This window comes from Aphelocoma coerulescens, chromosome 8 (assembly GCF_041296385.1).
Source record: "Aphelocoma coerulescens isolate FSJ_1873_10779 chromosome 8, UR_Acoe_1.0, whole genome shotgun sequence".
NCBI lineage: Eukaryota > Metazoa > Chordata > Aves > Passeriformes > Corvidae > Aphelocoma > Aphelocoma coerulescens.
In genome coordinates, this window is record NC_091022.1 from 30,378,278 (window position 1) to 30,394,020 (window position 15,743).

General features: G+C 45.0%; 1 protein-coding gene across 12 annotated transcripts in view; it reads left to right on the forward strand.

Moving 5' to 3' along the window:
• NFIA (nuclear factor I A) overlaps positions 1 to 15,743 on the forward strand; it is a 250,083-nt gene that overhangs the window by 14,245 nt on the left and 220,095 nt on the right. The window contains exon 3 of one of the 12 annotated variants that reach the window (XM_069023558.1): positions 10,679 to 12,001. The exons of the other annotated variants lie outside the window; for them this stretch is intronic. Within the exon in view, the coding sequence (XP_068879659.1) occupies positions 10,679 to 10,803 (125 nt within the window). The 3' untranslated portion in view covers positions 10,804 to 12,001. Of the gene's footprint in view, positions 1 to 10,678; positions 12,002 to 15,743 lie in introns of those variants that run through there. 12 annotated transcript variants of the gene reach the window in all.

The window sequence follows — 15,743 nt, forward strand, 5'->3', positions numbered from 1 at the left end:
TCCCATGCCTCTTTTCTTTTATTTTTTTTTTCCCCTAAATCCATCTCCCCTAATGTTTGAGATGTGTTGATATTTCCCCCTTTATTTTGGGAGGGAATGGGTGAGGGTGAGGGGAAACAAATGCCATAATAATATCCCTTTTCAGAAGAATATAGTTTAATTTTGTGTGTGCGTGCAGCAGCTGCCATTGGCAAGCTGTCGTCTTTGTTGCCATGGGCTTTTTTTTTTGGCATGCGTGCCAGAACATGATTGGATGTTTCAGCATGTTCATGTTTTGGGGTGAGATATATCTGTAGTGAAGCACAAAAATGGGGTTGGTGGGTGTCCAGAGTGGGGTTATTTGGCCAGGTGAACAGGCTGTGCTGTAGAGGGTCGTGTGAGTGCAGTACCTGGTGGTTGTTTGGTCGATGAAAGAAAACTTGCTGGTGCTCTGGATTTTTTGTTGATGTAAAAAGGTGGTTTACAAGCATCACAGAAGGGTGTATCACTAAGGTCTCCTCCAGCAAGAAACCCTCAGGGTTCAGCTGGAAGCCCCTGGGGTTACCTGGGGTGACTGGTCAGTGGGTTTCTCCTGCCCATCTCACTCACTTGAGGAGGTTGTGTCCCTCCCCGGCTCTTGCTGTGACTGTGGGGAGCTGGATGGTGGCACACAGAGGTGCCCACAGGGGTGGAACACACCTTCCACAGGTGTAAAATCAGCATGGCATTCACCCTTGAGAGCTGCAGGTGACAGCACATCCTCCAGATGTGCCACCATGTCATCAAGCCCTGGCCACAGAGAAGTAGCCAGTGTTGTTTCTGCTCCTTGGTTTAATCCATTTGTCATATCCTTAATATGCCCATAGCATCAGTACCTAAACAAAGTCTAAACCTGTTTTGCACTGTCCTCTATGCTGTACCTCTCTCTTCTCACCCCAGCCACTGTCACCCTGCTTTCAGTACAGTTGGACTCGGTGTTCTTAAAGATTTTTTCCAACCCAAAAGATGCTATCATTCTAAGTAGCACACAATAGGAAAGCAGGAGTGCTCTTCAGCCCAGGAAATCCACCATGCGGGATCATTGTTAGGTGCAAAATGCATTTACATCTCGTGAGGAATATTTCATAGGGAGGCATCTCCTTACAGCTAAGCTCTGGAAAGCCCCTGGCAAGAGGAAAGTTTTCGGGGCGAATCCAGGCTCTGTGCACAGTCTGCCGAAGGCTTCAGGGGAAACAAGGGGTGAAGAACTAAATGCAAAGTGTTGGGACATGCTGTGTTTTTCTGCATCTACCACTTTAATCTTCTGTGTGAGGGACAGATAATGAGCTGCCTGAGCTTTGTAATAAACATCATGTCTGGTTAAATCACCATTTTTATGTTTAAAACACCTTGTAATGCACTGAACGAACAGGGATGCACCCCTGTAAGGGTATCAAAAGACAAGTTAGATAGTTGCTACATTTATTGTCAAGATAAATGCTCACTCTGAAGATTTCAAAGCAAAAATACATTGGCAGTCAGATATCATCCTAAGGGTATTTGCTTTTACTCGATAAGGTTTTAATTTGATATAGAAGAAAATGGCCAACTCCCCGAGTGATGCTGGAAACATAGGGTAAAATTTAAATTTAATTCAGGTTTGGCTGTTTTTGGTTTTTTTCTTTTAAGGCCAAGTAGTTTCAAGTAAATCAGAAGAATGAATTCTTTGTATTGAGATGCTTTTCTCAAGCCCAGCTATTGTTGGGATGCTTTTAGGGAGGATAGCCACTGCAATGCTTTTATTGTGTGCTGATGAGGACTTCTCCTGATGCCACAAGGACTTCATTAAAAGTAGCCAACAAACCTATTTACGTTCGGGTTTTGTGTCAAAAAGGGAAAAGTAGTTGTTGCTTATCTAAAAAGTAAATCCTGCATAGTTTTATTTGAAAGTTTCACAAGCAGTTTGCCTGTCTGGGGCAGCACCAGCCTCGGTAGCAGCCGAACATTTGCGGGCGGAGGTTCGGTATTGCTGGAAAAGTTGGGAAAAGCACACAGCAATCAGTTAAGAGTGGGATTTTTGTGGTCAAGACCTTTTTTCCTCTTTCTTAGAGAAGGACATCACCTTCAACAGCTCTGATTTAGATTCTTCCCAGGCAGATGCAGTTACAAACACCCTGCCACAGAGCTCGGTGCTGTTTTAGGGTGCACACTCCTGTCTCAGAAGTGCACCTTCAAGGTGTCTGCTCTTTCTAACCTAGATATATGAGCATGATTTCTAGGCAAAATAATGTGTTCAACTCCTGCTTTAAACATGGACATTGTTTCTTTCTCAGTCAAAAGCTGGAGGGCAAAATCATGGTGAGAAGTGAGCGGACCGGTTGTTTTCCACGTGCGTGGTCTTTAGTAATCAACTCTCCCCTAGAAGAGTGAGGTGTGTCTCACAGTGAGCAGCCCCAGGGTGTGAAGCTGTCTGTCTATGGGATGAGGATGGTATGAGCAGGGTCCCCGTCCCATCCCAGAGCTACATTTCCTCCTGTGGTCTCGTATGGTGCAGGGGGAGGGACTGTTTGTGTGTTCCTATCTCGCTGCAGCCTGCTGAAGGATGCTGTGGATATGGCCCTGGACAAAAGCAAATATAGAGTTTTCATTCCTGAACGTCCTGTTGGTAGGGTAGGTTTCCATGAGATGGATCGCTAAGGAGTTGTTGCTTTTCTCCCCATTCCTGCCTGGATCTCTTCCCAGTTTTGCCCTTTGCAAGCGGCTTTGTTTGCCCAGGGCTTGGGGCTGAGTTACCTTGGCTGCACGGTGCCTTCATCGTGAGTTTGTGCGGTTCATCCCCGTTTGGGGCTCCGGCAGTTCCAGGGGTGGCTGAAGGCAAGGCAGGAGCAGCCAGGATGCAAAGTCAGGATACACAGGGCATTTAGAAAGAGTGAAATGAGTCGGAGTTTGAAAAGAAAATGCGATGTTTCTGTCCATACAGTTCCAAAATACAGGGCGGTGATGCTTTGGAGCTGATAAATGGACTTTGAAAGCCTCAAAAAACTTTCTCTGGTTGCAGAAGCAGTATTTAATATTAGTAATATTTCCTCATTAAAAAGGATGAAGGATTTCTCAGTCAGTCTTGCTCATGTACATTGTTTTTTTGAACAAGCTTCGTCTACCTTAGCAACTTCTCCAGGGAACTTTCCAGCTCCGTGCTGGGGCCGCTGGCATGGCTCGAGGACAGGTCAGTGACCATGGAGGCTTTTAACATTTTAATTGCCTTCCTACACTGATTGCGACTATGACCTGTTTGTTTGGCTTATATCTCTTTTTCATATTTTTTAAAAAAAGGGGGAAAAAAAAGAAAACAAAGGAAGTACAGTGCTGTGCACAGAACAGTTATTAAAAACAGTTGGGAAGCATATAAAAGGTACTGTTTGTGTGAGAAACGGGACAGCTGTGATGGTCTATTGGGAAAGTGTGTACAGATGGTGGTAGGGAGGGGAATGATGACTACATGGCTGATAAATGAAATACAAAAAGCATTAAATTGGTGATCTTTTTAAAGAGTACACTTTTGGTGAGCATTTTTGGTGCATCATTAGGGCTCTTTGTCTGCCTCTTATTTCGCCAGGAAGTGCGCCTATCGCCGCACATTTGTGCCTCTGATTTTGTTTACAAATAAGGAGCCTGTTTAATAAATCACATACCGTGGAATTATTAAAGAAGATAATTAAGCACACGGGTTTTTCCTACATTGGGAATGGTCATGGGATCGTCCTAAAGACCTGACAATACCACAAATGCAGTTGGGCTCAAATTAGTTGCGGTAAAACGTGGGATTTCCTGGAGCCTAAACAGATTTCTTTGTTTTGCAAGAAATGGGACCGGCGGCGCGAGCCAGGTTCAGGGATGGAGGTTTCAGCATTTCAAAACCATGGAAGGCAAAGCATTCAACATTTTGCCTTTATTTTATATTATCTTACAGTCCCAAAGGTGGTGGCACCCAGTGATGGGTGCCCAGCCATGGTATCTCGGAGCTGCTGGGGCTCCCAGGGTATGCAGGGACTCCTCTTTTGGAGGAGGCAATATAGGGAAGAGGGGTAGAAGAAGAGTTGGAAATAAAATTTTTCCCTGTAGTTCATAGGAAAGGGATCATCGTCTTCCCATCCTTAGCAGAGCTTTATCCCATCCCTTATCATGGAGCTCGTTTATTGGGGGCTGATGGACATTAAGGCAATATCTGTGTATTTCTGCACACTGCTGTAGAGATGGTCACTCAAATGCTGCAAACCTCGGCATGGAGAGTTTTTAAACTAATGGGCAAAATTTTCCCCCTCCTCCCAGCATTTCATCCAGTTTCCAGCTGAAATAATTCCCGGTTTCCCTTCGCTTTCCCTCTCACCCACCCGTTGCTTCGTGTTCCTGCTCATTGTTTCTGGGTGCCATCAACAGATGAAAGCATTTTCCTTAATAATAAATAGTCTTTGGTAACGCCGCGCTTTTCCATGACCCAGACGGGTGTCCGGCCACCCCATGAGCCCCGGCCATGTCATTGTCCCTCCCTCAGGGGACACAGACCACCGGCAACCTCAGATCCTTGCCTCAGGTGGCTTGAAGTGCTGTAAAAAGGGAGTTCACCAAAACTCCGTAACCAGAACCAGCTCACAGGGAATTTTTCCAATTTTTTTTCCTTGGTTGCAGGTTTATTGATGGTCTGAATTTTCTTGATTTACAAACTTTCCAAAGCTTCAGCATGCCACTTTGGGGATTATTTCTTCTCCTGACACAGTATCACAAACTCCTCTTGTTACCACATTTGATGAACGACATGTTTTACTGTGCCGCCTTTTGGGCCAAGCCAATATTCTTCTGCATTTTCTTGAAACGTAGAAAAAAGGAAAGATTTAAAAAAGGTTTAATGTGAAGAAAATGTATGACAACTTGATAGATTGCTTGGGACTTCAGTGTAGTAATTGTATAAAGTAGGTTGCAATTTTTTTTACAGATGCAATATATTAAAAAGAACAATAGACAAAGAGACGTAAAGCACGAGGATGGAGAGACCATCTTGGCCAACCTCTGCAAATTTGTTCCAAATTTCAGTTATTAAATATCACAAAAACATGTTCATTGCAGTAACACTGTGCATTTTCTTGGCTGCTCAGATCTTGAGTCATTTAAAGGTTTTTTGTACACCTTGACGTAAATACACTTCATCCCTTACACACTCTGCTACATTTGCAGGACATGGTGGAGGGATGATTTAGAAATATCCAGGCATGTATGAAATGCCTGGATTTAGAGATGATTCCTTCCAATAAATGTGTTATTTTTTTATCAGTGTGAACATGTGCTCTCCTAGAGCTTCACTAAGTAGACAATCCAAGAGGTCTCCTAAGAGCTGCACTGGTGGGTACCCAGAGGCAACAGAAACAAGCAGCTGTTCAAGATGCTGCTGTGGTGCCTCTTGGTGATACTGGTCCGAGTTTATTAGTCTTGGCCTTGCAACCTCATCAGCTGCAGATGCAAACAAGGAACGTGGAGGTCTCCCTCCTTCTTTTCCGCAGTGCAGAGCGTGTATTGCACGAGGTGTCTGCTTAACTCCCCGATGGAAAGCCAGATTTCTCTGCCATCTTGCACAGAAGTGGTTTAACCCACCATCCCTGAGAGCAGAATTAGGCTCTGAGTTGTTGGGACAGGTTTCTGGACCTCCTCCCTCCAGAGCCTCATGAAAGCAGCCAAGTGCAGAGTCCACCCCCTGTTATTCAGCTGCTATTTCAGTCTCTCCTTTGGGATGTGCTGCCAGCCACGAGGGAAGGGCAGTGACAAAATATCTGGGGTCCCTGGATACTGCCCCGAGCTTTGAAAGAAAAGGGTAATTCTCCCTGAAGCAGTGATTTGTGTCTTTGATTAGTTACTAATTTTGCACTCACTAAAATAATTCTCTAATGGTTGGATTTGATGGGAGAGCCCAACTACATTGTATGGCTGTGATTTGCAACTTGTGTTTCCAAACTTTTCTATTTTTTATTTTTCTTTTAATGTAGGGGTTTTGGTCTTGCCCAAGAAAAGAGGATCCTCAGCTCCATTTGAGATCAGGTAGTGCCCAGCCCTAGAGCCAGAACCCTGTCCCCAGCGGGCACCGGGCAGAGTGATGCTACTCCCATCAGCAAACTACAGGAAGGCAACTATTAAGAGTAGAAAGCGATTAAGCAGTCAGGTTTTTATTATGCTTTAGTGTTTTGTTTAAGTCTGTTCTTAATTGGTTGATTAATGTAAGCAAAGTCCTTTTCTCCCCCACCATCTCTACAGATGGCAAATGGTAGGTCCCAACTGTCATTGTGCGCAAAAAAGGTTATGGTTCAAAGTCAGAGATCCAGAGACACCACGATAATCAATCATAGGAACTTGTCTCACTGTGCCCAGCCAGGCAAAAGTTAGGTTTGGTAGGAGCATTCCCTCCAAACTCATCCAGAGGAATTGCTTTACACTTTATTTCAAGGAGGGACAAGTTGCTGCAAAGTTCTCGTGGCCAGATCTGGGACGTTTCAATAAATCCCGGCAGAGCTGCGCTGCCGGTGCGCATGGCCGGGGCTTTTCTTCCCCTCGGCATCCTTCTCCTTGGCAGGGGCTGTATGGAAACAGGAGGTGCAGCCCGTGAACCTCGCTGCTAAAAAATGAGTCCACCAGAAATAAGACCAGGATGTCTGCTTTAGAGAATTGCCTTCAAATACGTATCTTTGAAACGTTTTTCTTTTTTTAATCTAAGAGGATGATTTATTAAGGCTAGCTTCCTTCTCAGGATGAAGCATAGAATTATGTTTCTGGTATCGATCTCTAAAGAGGATTTGCATTTTATTCATACTATAAAAGTGCTTTTAATGGAGACATCGCGGTAATTGAATTTATACTGTGTGTAACTATCGAAGTATCTTTTTAATTATTTTATGTTATGTAATACAATAACTAAATCTAAAGCCTGTGAAAGGGGATGGCTGTACTCTGTCCTTAGGAGTAACATATATAGCTTTTAATATTCTAACGGTGGAATGCAGTTAAGGACATTCTTTATTTGAGGGAAGAAAAAGGGGGGGGGGGGGGGAGGGAGAGAGAGAGGAGAAAGATTTCATTACATTCAGCACAGTATGAGACTAAGTCAAAGTAGTTTTGCTAATTAAATTCAATTGCTATCCATTAGACCAATGGAATGAGATGAATCTACCGTATAGCTGACACAGCACAGGTATGCAATTTGGCTAAATGGCCATTTCGGAGCTGCAGCACGCCTTCCTCAGCTCGCTCGCGTTTCCAGGCTCACCATTTCTGCGTGGAGCGGAGCCGAGCAGCCCGGACACCTCTCGGGGAGCACGGCCACGTGTTGGGATACGCAGGCTCAGGGCCCGGGCCCTCGCTGCCGAGCGCTTCAGCATGTGCTGGAATGAGCTCATAAAGTCCGAAGGCGACGGGGAGATGGGTGGAGTGTTTTTTTCTGGGTTCATTAGTGGATATTTTCCTTTTCTCTCCCTCCTCGTGCTGCATAGAGCCCTCCAGCAGCTGCTGAGAGAGCAAGTCTGAGTTACCAAAACGAAAGGCAGTGAGCAGGGTATGTGTGCCAGCGTTTTGGCAAGTTGTACTACTTGGGGAGATCTTGTATGTCAGACAGAGAAGTCTCCTACCCCAGTGAAATGACAAGAATACCTCTCAAGCATTGGCGGAGGCAAAATTTTGACAGCCAGCAAGGCTGCGATGCTGCTGAGCGCACAGATTTACACTTCCTGCCAAGATTAAAACGGGCTAAACCCAAAAAGGGTATTAAGGATTGTCACTTTAGGAAGAAATAACGCCTTAGTGTACTGTGTGGAGGCGATCGGCCTTCCAATAGTTTTATTTCCTGAGATCTCGCAAGCTCACGTGTAACAGTTGGTGTCATTGGGTCAGGAGTGGCAGGACAGAAAAATAAAAAATAAACTTGTAAGACAACTGGGATGAAAAATTTTCCACCTCCCCTCCTTTGATGCTGGTGCTGAAGTTTCAGCTTTGCCTCTCTCTGGAGCAAATCTCAGCAAAGTCTGGGGAGTTCGGTGTGAACGAAGCCTCTGAACTTTGCTTTCTGCTTCTGATTAACTGCTGTGGCGTATTTTCCTTCGAGCTATATTTAGTGAAAGGAAAAAAAATTGCCAAGTTGGGCTGAAAAAAGGCCCGGCAGAAAGCTGGTCATTTAAGCCTCTCTTTGCTGTACGGTATCCTTAAACTTCCTTCCGACAGTATCCTTAAACTTCCTTCCGAGCGCAACCGGTGATGCTTTTTATGATCAATCTTTCGGGTCGGGGTATTTGCTCAATAGAATCCAGACAAATAAATGTGAAGAAAAGCATCCTGCTTTAAAAGAAGGAAACAATTAAACCTCCTACTTTGTTATTTACAGTAACTACCTTTTTTTACCAATTGTCGGAGTTCGAATGGAAGTAGCAGTGTGAAGAGGGAAATGTGGGAACTTTCATTTGTCGAGACTTCGCATTTCTTCTGCTTTATAGCCATCAGAAAAGAGATTGTTGTGCATTCTATTAAATACTGCCAGTATGATTAATTTAAAGGGTTACATTTTATTGAACCCTGGTGTAGATGTTCTTTGTCAACTCACATTCACTGCTAGTTAGAGTGTGTGTCGCATTTATCAAAACTTTCTGGAGCCCCTCTCACCTCATTAGCATGTGAATCTCTATTGAGCAGTTAATGTCCGTTACAGCGAGAGTGCTCAATTCTTGTTTTCAATAAGCCAGTTGTAAAATGTCAGACTGTCACTTACAATATAAAAAAGCAAAAATGATGGTATTTGTAAAAATGTTATCACCTCATAAAAACAAATTGTAAAGACATGAAAGTGATCTTGGTATGCTTTGCTTTCAGAAGTGAGTTAGTACAGCTGCTTTAAATACCAGTTGTCTGGATTCCCACACTTTCCTACCAATGGAGAGGTTTACACAAGCATAATTTAAGTTACAATTACCCTAATTAACATCTCATTTGCATAAATTGTTGAAGTCAAAACAACAAAGAATTGCTTAAGAAGCTTAACCCTATTTGTCCAAAATAAAGAGATGAGTTTTCACTTTGCAATCAAAATTGGCAGGTTCATTATGTCGGAGCTGAAATACAAACTGAAGTTATACTATTAATTAATACTTTACGTTTTTATGATTGGGCTGTGCTTCTCCTATTTACAAGGTGTGAGATTCAAAACATCCCACTGTTGCTGTCAGAGGTGCAGAGCTGTCAGGTGGGGTGTTCCTGGAGTATTTCTGGAATTAGTAAACCTTGGCTCTGTCCCCCTCATCCCTCTCCTTTGCACACGCGATCAAACGTTGGCTTAGTCTGCTCCGGCTGGGGTGGGGACTGGGGAGAAGAACACATCCAGTAGGGGCTGAAAATTCTCATCCTGAATTGTGGAATGGTGTGAAGAGGCCAAAGGACAGCAGTGGCAATAGCGATGATGAGCAGAGACCCTCTGTCCCCGCTGTAGCAGAGCTGACCAGTCCACCTGGGTCCTCCCAAGTGTTTCCTGCCTTTCTGAGGCTACTGGAAATTTTGGCCCTTAGCTTGGAATACAGAAATGCAGAGAGAGAACTGCAAAATAAACTTCAGATACTATTTATTTGGTAAAAACACAACTAGTCTTCCAGTTATGGGTTTGGGGTGTTGGTTTAGAGAAGCTTCTGCTGCTTGTAGGTGAGTCCTGGTCCTGCCCCCTGATCCGTGTCCTTTGAACATCCAACTCCTGGTCAGTGCCCGCAGCAGGCAGAGAGGACGGATGAGATTTGGCCAAAGCTGATGAAGGCAAGGGGAGTTTTCCTCTTGGATGGTGGCTACCCTGGGTAGGTTAAAACTGTTCCACTGTCTTCTTCTATGCCTGCTCACTGTCTACTACAAAAAATCACTTTTTCTGTGCCTCTGCCATTGATAGGGGCAGTCAGTGCTGTGATGCTGAGGGGTTTGAGCAGAGTGGGATGTGGGGAAACTCGTTAGCCTGTGGGGATAGAGGGTGGCACGAGGTTTTGATGGGCTGTCAGGTGTCCGTGTGCCGGTGCTAATGAAAGCGTTCCCAGTCGCCAGGGCCATATTTTTCTTTCCTGTATTATCTTGTTGCAGCTTCATTAGCTAAGTCAGAGTGAATGTGCATTAGCCCAATAAAACCCTTCCTGCAGGCCTGTGATTTAGCATCCCCTCCCAGCTATGCCCTCTGGATGGAGATTATCCGCCGGCGTCTGCAAGTAGGTGCAGATCGATTGAGCTACGCTGGAGGCCTGTGTTGAGCTCAGGTTTAACTCGAGGCTGAACCTGTGCTGGAAAGCTTTGCAAAGCAAAGACCCCAGTGAACTTGTAATTGTAAACCAGCTGAACCAAAGAGGAATCTCGCCTCGTGGTTTTGCATATTCCTTTTTAAAGATTGCGTTATAATTGAGCGGTTGACTTTCGTGTGGCGCTCTCCTTTATGAGCCAGTGATTACACAGTGTAGGGCGCTTACGCTCTGAACATGAATGAATCTGCCAGTTCTACTACAGTACTCTTTATAAAATAACAAGGCTTACCAGGTGGCAAGAATTGCATAATTGAATTGGACTGAATCCTGGTTTTCCCAACCCAGAGCGGTTACACTTAGACGTAAATTACAATTAAAAGAGACAGAATGTTTCCATTGTATTAAGAATCCTTAATAGCAAACTTTTCTCCCATAAGGCTCTGTTCTCTTCCTGAAGTGTGAGAGGAATGGCTGCATGTGTCTAACTACCATTAACACTAATGGGAGCGGCGTACATAAATCCCGGCACGGCAATGCCAGAACAGACCCCAGATGCCTTTAAAGAGGAAACTGCTTGTAGGGGATGAATAGAGGCACACGAGTCTGTTGGTCCCTGTAACATCTGCTCTGGAAATGTGGAAGGGCTCAATTTGAGGTGCGGGTTTTCGGATACCCTTCTTGAGATTCACACATTGTGAAACCAGCTCGCTGCTCCCAGTCGGGCTCTTCCTCCAGGGCTCTGGGAGGAAGCAGATCTCAAAAGCAGATAGGAACATGCCATGGACAGATTCAAATGCCACTAAAACCGCTATTCATTTTAGTCTTCCAGAAAGTTAAAAAAAAACAAACAGGCGCTGTTTGCCAAGAGTACCCGCGCTCCCCAAGTTGTGGTCACCACTTCCTACCCTTCGGAGCTGGGGATATTGAGAACATCTGTTTCCAAATGCAACGAGAAGAGGATAGTCCGCTTCCTTCCCTCCTTTCCAGAGGACCTTCGGGTTTCCCTGCCTCTTTGTTTCTTATTCCCCTTCTCCCTGGGACGCCTGTCAACAGCAATCCTAATCCAGCTGTGCAGGTCAGGCACTACACAGAGCAATTCCTTCAGCCATCCTGAACAGCCAGGGACCAGTTTTCCACCCCCCAGCCCTGCTCCAGCCATTTGGGCATGGGCGTCCGTCCCGTGCACAATTCACTCAAGAAGGAGAAGATGACGATACAAAGCCTCATTTTTATTCCACACCCGGTTCTTGGTGAACTTTCCGGTCTGCACTTCTCGACGGCGATGCAATGCACTGTCACCTTGCCTTTAGGGCCCAGTAATTAATAGCTGCCTAATAGGAGTGAATGTAGTTGCTCAGCAAAATGAATGATGTGTGCTACAAGGAAAAGCACTAGAAAGTAAAGCTGGAGCTGGGAAGTTGTTAGTGAGGGGAAATTTCTGCTTGCCCTTCATTAGGAGAAACTCCAAAGAAACGTAAAGTTTGATCACATTAATCACAACTGGCATCATGTGATATTTTTCTTTGTTATTTGGCATTACTTGCATTAATTGCATTACTAGCATTAATTGCATGCATTAAATGATTTAAATTGTGTATGTACCTGCCTTAATTTTTTTTGCTGATATTTAATGAATACCGTGGGTTGTCTTTGAGCATTGGAACACACGGGCTGATGAAGACTGAACGCAGCCCTGTTTTCTGGCTGAAAAAATCAGGTTTCCCTTGGGCTCCAGCATGGATGGGGAGAAAGGGGCAAGTTTTGAGTGAGTTTGTTACCATCAAGGCTCTCACAGCCATCCCTCCCTCATGCTTTTCTCATCACTCTTTTTCTTTGAAGATGAGCCCAGTCCTGTAAAGAACAAACCAGCTCTTCTTGCACCTCCACTGTGACAGATTTTAACCACTATGGTAGTCATGAAATGGCCACAAAATACCTACCACTAGTCAAAGACCAGCTGTGTTTTTGTAAGGTCTACTTTGAACAAGTTGCAGTCAATTTTTTCTGGCTCTTTAGAAGCTGTGACTGACATGAGCATATATAACGTCAGGAATACCTTTATATGATTTTTTTTCTGTCCTGGTACTGTAGTGTAATTAGCAGGTCCAGACTTGCTCGTGCTCTTTTCAAATGCAATTCTTCTCGGGGAAAGAAATTAAACCAAAGGATGATGTAGCTTTTCACAGCCACTCAGATGAAAGTAAGTGGTGGTTACAATTATTCAAAAGTACTCAGAGATGTATTGAATATGTTAATCTTTGCTGGGAGAAAGCACTGGACTGGTACACGTGGCTGGAAATGTGCAGAGGTTGGGTGCCCTTCCAGCTCCACCACAGCCTTTCTTTGTGGCCTTGGGCAAACTATTTAACTGGTTCTGCAATAGCAGAGTTTGTCAGGAGCACGAGTGGGAGCGCCGCTGTTTCTTTTCTTCTCTCTATTTGTCTGCTGACGATATTAAAGTTTCCAGAGCGCAGACACTGTGGGTGTTGCTGCTGTGCCCAGCCCAGGCACGGCACAGATACTGATGTTTATCACCGTTACCATTGTTCTTGGCTTGCAGAAGACATTTACCAGTCTAGATCAGAGCATGCAACAGTGACGTAGGAACTCACTTAAGTGTAGCAATCTATAAAACTATCTGCTATATTCAAAAATGAGAGTGGATGACACCCTCTCCCCCGCTGCCCATCTGCTGGGACGGATGCTGTGCCCGGAATAATGCTGTCCTTGTTCTCAGGAACACGGCAGTGCTTTCTCTGGCGGACGGCGCTGGGGCTATTCCTCCCGTGCCTCCACACACACCTGCAGAAAGCCCAGAGATTCCCAATGCCTTTTGCTACTGACACATCCCTTTAAAAAGTCTGTTTAAAGTCATGGAAGAAGGATAATTTTGAGGACTGATTGGTAGGATCCAACCTGGTAGGGTTTTAGAAATACTTTGAAATTTGCTCTCCCCTGGCACACACATAGAATGTTACCAAATGACTTTTATTAGAAATGTTGGCTTTAGACAACCCAGAGCTCTTGAAAAGTTAAAAAAATCAATGATAAAGGCCAGTATCTTTGGCTTTGACACGTGGACTTGCAGCCTCTTTGTCCAAAATGCAGTGCAGCTCACAAACAGGGGGGTTGTTCCTGGGTCTGTGCCGTGCGGCTGCTGGAGTGTCTCCTGTAAAATCTGAATGGCAAATGGAAAGGAGGCAAATAAAACCCAAAAATGGTCTACCAGGCAGGCTAGGAAGAGCGGGCTCATGCAGAGCATTGGGGCTCATCAGGATAACAGTGCTCAGGGTTTGCTCTTCCCAAAATAGGGGTGTGAGCTATCACAGACATGATATGGTGAAAGAGAGGAACTCAACAGGGAGGGTCCCTGGTGTGACAGTCCTGGGCACCTCAGGAGGGCGGGACTGGCTGCTTTTTTTGACTGCAGAATTTTTCACCCATCCCTAGAGCCCTTGCCTGCGCTGTTCTCTGTGTTTGAGTAGAGCTGCTGATGGCCTTGTTTTGCTGTGGGTACCATCCCTGCAGCACCATCTGAGAGGTTATAGCTTGAACAAAGAAGAAATGCAGATTCCTGTAGGATGTCCAAAGAAAGCAGCCTGCTAGGAACAGGCTTGGAAAAAAGGTGAGGGGAGCAAGCAGATCTGCTGGGAAATAGCCACCAAAGAAATACCTAGCATGAGATTTTGTTGGGTTTATTTCAAGTAAAAATTAAGAGAGGCTTTCTCCTCTTCTAGAACCACATTCACTTCATTATTAAACTTACCAACAGCGAGCACCACGTGGTAGAAGGAACATACCCATCACTGTAATGCTGTTCTTACAAGCCAAGGAATTTGCATGTCCAAACGGGATGTGTATCATAAATAGACTGTTTACAGTAGACTTAAATTGTATGATGAGCCATATAACAGCAGTGAATATATCACACCGTGAGCCCCTGCCAACCATGCATGACTACTATTTGCTTCTCCTCAGGCAGTAAACAAAGTTTTCAGCTGACCTACTGTTTGGTAGAAGTGCACGGAAACAGAGATAAGCAGTGCCGCTCGTAACGCTGTAGTGGAATAAAATCTGGCATAAATTTGCCTAGAAAGTAAAAGGAATGCATGAAATATTATTTCTTAGTTCACATACAACTCTTCTGCCAGCACGCCATGTAATATTGCATTGCTAGGAAAAGGGGATTTATTCCTGTTTCTGCAAGGGTTCATATTCCGATCAGGTGGTCAAGGCAATGTGTATCATAGGAATCTCAACTCCTTTAAGATGAAGTGTGTATTATATGGCTGCAGCCCCTCTGCTCTGGAGCCACTCTGGGAGAGCTGGGGGTGTTCAGCCTGGAGAAGAGAAGGTCCTGGGGAGATCTTAGAGCCCTTTCCAGGTCCTAAAGGGGCTCCAAGAGAGCTGGGGAGGGACTTTGGACAAGGGATAGAGCGACAGGATGAGTGCAATGGCTTCCCACTGCCAGAGGGCAGGGATGGATGGGATACTGGGAAGAAATTCTTGGCTGTGAGAGTGGTGAGGCCCTGGCACAGGGTGCCCAGAGAAGCTGTGGCTGCCCCTGTATCCCTGGAAGTGTCCAAGGCCAGGCTGGATGGGGCTTGGAGCAACCTGGGACAGTGGAAGGTGTCCCTGGCTGTGACAGGGAGTTGGAACTGGATGGGCTTTAAGATCCCTCCCAACCCAAACCATTTGGTGATTCTATAAATATTCTAAACTAATGACCTGAAGAAACACACAAAGGGGATGAATTGCCCCATATCATATTGAAAGGCCTTGAGATTCCCACTGGATTCAGCAGGACTTGGAGTATCCCTTCCAACTTTGGGATGAACACTTTAACATAAGGCCAGGAAGGCACATCTGGCTTCCCAGGACAGACCTAGACTTCACCTACGCTCAAAAACGTGCTGTTTGGGGCTCTGCAGATTTGTATAACACACTTAGGACTAATTTTCCAATGCCTAATGGGAACGTCGTGCATCCCAGCCGGTTGTTTGTTTGTCTGCCTGCTCCTCGCCTCCCTCCTACCCTATTTATATACGCACACATGCAAAAAATATGAGAGTTAAAGAAAAATGTCAACCATATGTAACATACATGGAAGATTAGTGACAGTAACAGTGAATTCATTGTGGTTTTGGCAGTCAGGACACCATCCAGGCCATATTTTAAAGTTTTAGACAAATCCACATGTATTCCAGAGATTGCTGTGGATTTTCAGTATGTGTGGCTCATTAGATACGCAATCTGCCTGCTATTCTCTCCTGTCACACAAAGCTGATGGCAGCAAACTGGCATCTTGGAGATGTTGGTAGCACTGCAGATTTTAGCATTAATGCCAGCCTTGGGCATCCTGGAGCTCCGTAGCCTTGTGTGACACGTGCTGGCGGTGAGAGGTGCCGGTGTCCCACGGCTGGGAGATCATGGACGAGCCTGCAGCAGAGGGCTGCTGCTGTGGTTGCAATTCTGCTTTCAAGCAAAATACAATGATTAAAA